The sequence below is a fragment of the Ylistrum balloti genome, unplaced genomic scaffold, assembly GCF_031769215.1.
Source record: "Ylistrum balloti isolate Yb309-2 unplaced genomic scaffold, AGI_CSIRO_Ybal_v1 Utg371318, whole genome shotgun sequence".
NCBI lineage: Eukaryota > Metazoa > Mollusca > Bivalvia > Pectinida > Pectinidae > Ylistrum > Ylistrum balloti.
The window spans coordinates 1,102,909-1,109,414 of NW_026782703.1; the positions used below are offsets into that span (position 1 = coordinate 1,102,909).

The 6,506-nt window shown below is 37.5% G+C and overlaps 1 protein-coding gene across 1 annotated transcript in view; it reads left to right on the forward strand.

Moving 5' to 3' along the window:
* The window catches only part of LOC132562001 (uncharacterized), a gene marked incomplete at its 3' end in the record, with an annotated part of 48,258 nt that extends 41,758 nt beyond the window's left edge, over window positions 1–6,500 (forward strand). The window contains exons 23-30 of the mRNA XM_060226726.1: window positions 464–793; window positions 1,018–1,350; window positions 2,187–2,516; window positions 2,735–3,073; window positions 3,910–4,239; window positions 4,464–4,796; window positions 5,633–5,962; window positions 6,181–6,500. Of these exons, the coding sequence (XP_060082709.1) occupies window positions 464–793; window positions 1,018–1,350; window positions 2,187–2,516; window positions 2,735–3,073; window positions 3,910–4,239; window positions 4,464–4,796; window positions 5,633–5,962; window positions 6,181–6,500 (2,645 nt within the window). The remainder of the gene's footprint in view (window positions 1–463; window positions 794–1,017; window positions 1,351–2,186; window positions 2,517–2,734; window positions 3,074–3,909; window positions 4,240–4,463; window positions 4,797–5,632; window positions 5,963–6,180) is intronic.
* Window positions 6,501–6,506: the final 6 nt, after the last annotated feature.

Sequence of the window (6,506 nt, forward strand, 5' to 3'; positions counted from 1 at the left end):
ATCGTCTAAAATCATATATTGTTGGAGAGAAAATACTAATGGCATACCTTTTGTATTTCGGTTTTTCATTTCGTAAAGACAATAATATATGCTCAACTAAGTTCAAGGTATTGTGTGTCTTACATCAGAAACCTTGTCGGTACAGTCCTGTCATGTCCATATCATAATAGATTTTGTTACAAATATCACACAACTAGCCACTCTTTGAAATGTCAAATCTATTCACTCGAGACACAGGGTTCGGTAGTTTTTCAATAGTGAAAAAGTAGAGATGACTTTGTTAATCAATGATCAAAACTAGAATGGTTGCTGTATAGTGATAACTTCACAAGTTTTCCGATTGAGTTTTGATACGTGGCATTAAAAATGGCTGATCCTATCGAATATTTGTACGCCGTATCATATACTGTGTGCCGTCATTGAACTAGACTTATTTGAGCACGATTTGTATACATATTTCCAGAACTAGTAATTGAAACATCGCTTACACCAGCACATGAGGATCTCAAAATTGAATGTAATATTCAAAACACTCCGAACACCTGGGATAAGGTGAAGCTTATCTCCTCTGACGACAGCATTGGAGTTGTAGCTGTTGGCTATTCTAATGGAACAACACAGAAAGACAACAACTCGTACCAACTGACCCTTGAACCCGGCGATAGCAACGTAACACTAAGTCTTCTTTTCCCCAACACCACGAAGCATTGTTTTGTCAGGAGTAACTACACGTGTCAACTTCATAGCAATGGAAATATATTTGTGGAGTCCATGGAGTACATTTCCATCCCAGGTATGTTGATCCTGAGATGTTGTTTTGAAGTGTTCATGCCAAAAATGAACAGCTTCCTTTCTGATCTAAGCGCATTTATCAAAATATCCATATGGGCATATCATTGATCAATACAAATAGTTCATGTTGTGAAAAGTGAAACCATAGTTTCATAAAATTATATAGCAATTGTTTCAATTATTTCATCGAGTCATTAATGAATAAATACTGAAACTAAGTTGCAGACGCAGCGGAGAATATCCACATTGTTGGGCCTACAACGGTGAACGAGGGTGATAGTTATGTGGTGAACTGTAGCGGGGATCTGGCTCCATCAGATAGTACACTGGACCTGTATACCAGAACCGTAAACGCCACGTTATTTACAAAGTCTCCGATTAATCCTCAAATCACGAATGGTAACGTCACCGAATCCTGCTACCTCCACACAACAAAGAGGTACAGTCTCAGCGCCAGTAAGACTGATAATGGCACAGAGATGAGGTGTGAGGCAGCGAATTCCTCCCCTGGTTCAAAGACGATCTCTAGCGCACAAATGATCTTGGTGAAAGTTGCCGGTAACTATATCCCTTTTTACAAATATTGTAACAAAATATATGTACGATAGAAATATTGGGCGAAGTTTGCTATCACACATGTGCGAGCACCATGTGCAGTTCTAGATGTGTAATTGTATCGTTGTAAATAAATCTTTAGAAATGACGTATGAATAAGTGTTGGATAGGGTAAATTTATTTTCTTAATATATATGAAAACAGCTAAGTTTGTGTATATTTCCTGATTAACCTATATTGTTTTAAGTCAGACAAGGTTAGCTCTATCAGTTACAGACAAAAATGCAACACATGACCGATCTTAATGTAAAGATACGATGTATATACTTTACATATGTAAACATTAGAAAGACGTCCCTTTTTAAATCGGTAATGAATCGTCTAAAATCATATATTGTTGGAGAGAAAATACTAATGGCATACCTTTTGTATTTCGGTTTTTCATTTCGTAAAGACAATAATATATGCTCAACTAAGTTCAAGGTATTGTGTGTCTTACATCAGAAACCTTGTCGGTACAGTCCTGTCATGTCCATATCATAATAGATTTTGTTACAAATATCACACAACTAGCCACTCTTTGAAATGTCAAATCTATTCACTCGAGACACAGGGTTCGGTAGTTTTTCAATAGTGAAAAAGTAGAGATGACTTTGTTAATCAATGATCAAAACTAGAATGGTTGCTGTATAGTGATAACTTCACAAGTTTTCCGATTGAGTTTTGATACGTGGCATTAAAAATGGCTGATCCTATCGAATATTTGTACGCCGTATCATATACTGTGTGCCGTCATTGAACTAGACTTATTTGAGCACGATTTGTATACATATTTCCAGAACTAGTAATTGAAACATCGCTTACACCAGCACATGAGGATCTCAAAATTGAATGTAATATTCAAAACACTCCGAACACCTGGGATAAGGTGAAGCTTATCTCCTCTGACGACAGCATTGGAGTTGTAGCTGTTGGCTATTCTAATGGAACAACACAGAAAGACAACAACTCGTACCAACTGACCCTTGAACCCGGCGATAGCAACGTAACACTAAGTCTTCTTTTCCCCAACACCACGAAGCATTGTTTTGTCAGGAGTAACTACACGTGTCAACTTCATAGCAATGGAAATATATTTGTGGAGTCCATGGAGTACATTTCCATCCCAGGTATGTTGATCCTGAGATGTTGTTTTGAAGTGTTCATGCCAAAAATGAACAGCTTCCTTTCTGATCTAAGCGCATTTATCAAAATATCCATATGGGCATATCATTGATCAATACAAATAGTTCATGTTGTGAAAAGTGAAACCATAGTTTCATAAAATTATATAGCAATTGTTTCAATTATTTCATCGAGTCATTAATGAATAAATACTGAAACTAAGTTGCAGACGCAGCGGAGAATATCCACATTGTTGGGCCTACAACGGTGAACGAGGGTGATAGTTATGTGGTGAACTGTAGCGGGGATCTGGCTCCATCAGATAGTACACTGGACCTGTATACCAGAACCGTAAACGCCACGTTATTTACAAAGTCTCCGATTAATCCTCAAATCACGAATGGTAACGTCACCGAATCCTGCTACCTCCACACAACAAAGAGGTACAGTCTCAGCGCCAGTAAGACTGATAATGGCACAGAGATGAGGTGTGAGGCAGCGAATTCCTCCCCTGGTTCGAAGACGATCTCTAGCGCACAAATGATCTTGGTGAAAGTTGCCGGTAACTATATCCCTTTTTACAAATATTGTAACAAAATATATGTACGATAGAAATATTGGGCGAAGTTTGCTATCACACATGTGCGAGCACCATGTGCAGTTCTAGATGTGTAATTGTATCGTTGTAAATAAATCTTTAGAAATGACGTATGAATAAGTGTTGGATAGGGTAAATTTATTTTCTTAATATATATGAAAACAGCTAAGTTTGTGTATATTTCCTGATTAACCTATATTGTTTTAAGTCAGACAAGGTTAGCTCTATCAGTTACAGACAAAAATGCAACACATGACCGATCTTAATGTAAAGATACGATGTATATACTTTACATATGTAAACATTAGAAAGACGTCCCTTTTTAAATCGGTAATGAATCGTCTAAAATCATATATTGTTGGAGAGAAAATACTAATGGCATACCTTTTGTATTTCGGTTTTTCATTTCGTAAAGACAATAATATATGCTCAACTAAGTTCAAGGTATTGTGTGTCTTACATCAGAAACCTTGTCGGTACAGTCCTGTCATGTCCATATCATAATAGATTTTGTTACAAATATCACACAACTAGCCACTCTTTGAAATGTCAAATCTATTCACTCGAGACACAGGGTTCGGTAGTTTTTCAATAGTGAAAAAGTAGAGATGACTTTGTTAATCAATGATCAAAACTAGAATGGTTGCTGTATAGTGATAACTTCACAAGTTTTCCGATTGAGTTTTGATACGTGGCATTAAAAATGGCTGATCCTATCGAATATTTGTACGCCGTATCATATACTGTGTGCCGTCATTGAACTAGACTTATTTGAGCACGATTTGTATACATATTTCCAGAACTAGTAATTGAAACATCGCTTACACCAGCACATGAGGATCTCAAAATTGAATGTAATATTCAAAACACTCCGAACACCTGGGATAAGGTGAAGCTTATCTCCTCTGACGACAGCATTGGAGTTGTAGCTGTTGGCTATTCTAATGGAACAACACAGAAAGACAACAACTCGTACCAACTGACCCTTGAACCCGGCGATAGCAACGTAACACTAAGTCTTCTTTTCCCCAACACCACGAAGCATTGTTTTGTCAGGAGTAACTACACGTGTCAACTTCATAGCAATGGAAATATATTTGTGGAGTCCATGGAGTACATTTCCATCCCAGGTATGTTGATCCTGAGATGTTGTTTTGAAGTGTTCATGCCAAAAATGAACAGCTTCCTTTCTGATCTAAGCGCATTTATCAAAATATCCATATGGGCATATCATTGATCAATACAAATAGTTCATGTTGTGAAAAGTGAAACCATAGTTTCATAAAATTATATAGCAATTGTTTCAATTATTTCATCGAGTCATTAATGAATAAATACTGAAACTAAGTTGCAGACGCAGCGGAGAATATCCACATTGTTGGGCCTACAACGGTGAACGAGGGTGATAGTTATGTGGTGAACTGTAGCGGGGATCTGGCTCCATCAGATAGTACACTGGACCTGTATACCAGAACCGTAAACGCCACGTTATTTACAAAGTCTCCGATTAATCCTCAAATCACGAATGGTAACGTCACCGAATCCTGCTACCTCCACACAACAAAGAGGTACAGTCTCAGCGCCAGTAAGACTGATAATGGCACAGAGATGAGGTGTGAGGCAGCGAATTCCTCCCCTGGTTCGAAGACGATCTCTAGCGCACAAATGATCTTGGTGAAAGTTGCCGGTAACTATATCCCTTTTTACAAATATTGTAACAATATATATGTACGATAGAAATATTGGGCGAAGTTTGCTATCACACATGTGCGAGCACCATGTGCAGTTCTAGATGTGTAATTGTATCGTTGTAAATAAATCTTTAGAAATGACGTATGAATAAGTGTTGGATAGGGTAAATTTATTTTCTTAATATATATGAAAACAGCTAAGTTTGTGTATATTTCCTGATTAACCTATATTGTTTTAAGTCAGACAAGGTTAGCTCTATCAGTTACAGACAAAAATGCAACACATGACCGATCTTAATGTAAAGATACGATGTATATACTTTACATATGTAAACATTAGAAAGACGTCCCTTTTTAAATCGGTAATGAATCGTCTAAAATCATATATTGTTGGAGAGAAAATACTAATGGCATACCTTTTGTATTTCGGTTTTTCATTTCGTAAAGACAATAATATATGCTCAACTAAGTTCAAGGTATTGTGTGTCTTACATCAGAAACCTTGTCGGTACAGTCCTGTCATGTCCATATCATAATAGATTTTGTTACAAATATCACACAACTAGCCACTCTTTGAAATGTCAAATCTATTCACTCGAGACACAGGGTTCGGTAGTTTTTCAATAGTGAAAAAGTAGAGATGACTTTGTTAATCAATGATCAAAACTAGAATGGTTGCTGTATAGTGATAACTTCACAAGTTTTCCGATTGAGTTTTGATACGTGGCATTAAAAATGGCTGATCCTATCGAATATTTGTACGCCGTATCATATACTGTGTGCCGTCATTGAACTAGACTTATTTGAGCACGATTTGTATACATATTTCCAGAACTAGTAATTGAAACATCGCTTACACCAGCACATGAGGATCTCAAAATTGAATGTAATATTCAAAACACTCCGAACACCTGGGATAAGGTGAAGCTTATCTCCTCTGACGACAGCATTGGAGTTGTAGCTGTTGGCTATTCTAATGGAACAACACAGAAAGACAACAACTCGTACCAACTGACCCTTGAACCCGGCGATAGCAACGTAACACTAAGTCTTCTTTTCCCCAACACCACGAAGCATTGTTTTGTCAGGAGTAACTACACGTGTCAACTTCATAGCAATGGAAATATATTTGTGGAGTCCATGGAGTACATTTCCATCCCAGGTATGTTGATCCTGAGATGTTGTTTTGAAGTGTTCATGCCAAAAATGAACAGCTTCCTTTCTGATCTAAGCGCATTTATCAAAATATCCATATGGGCATATCATTGATCAATACAAATAGTTCATGTTGTGAAAAGTGAAACCATAGTTTCATAAAATTATATAGCAATTGTTTCAATTATTTCATCGAGTCATTAATGAATAAATACTGAAACTAAGTTGCAGACGCAGCGGAGAATATCCACATTGTTGGGCCTACAACGGTGAACGAGGGTGATAGTTATGTGGTGAACTGTAGCGGGGATCTGGCTCCATCAGATAGTACACTGGACCTGTATACCAGAACCGTAAACGCCACGTTATTTACAAAGTCTCCGATTAATCCTCAAATCACGAATGGTAACGTCACCGAATCCTGCTACCTCCACACAACAAAGAGGTACAGTCTCAGCGCCAGTAAGACTGATAATGGCACAGAGATGAGGTGTGAGGCAGCGAATTCCTCCCCTGGTTCGAAGACGATCTCTAGCGCACAAATGATCTTG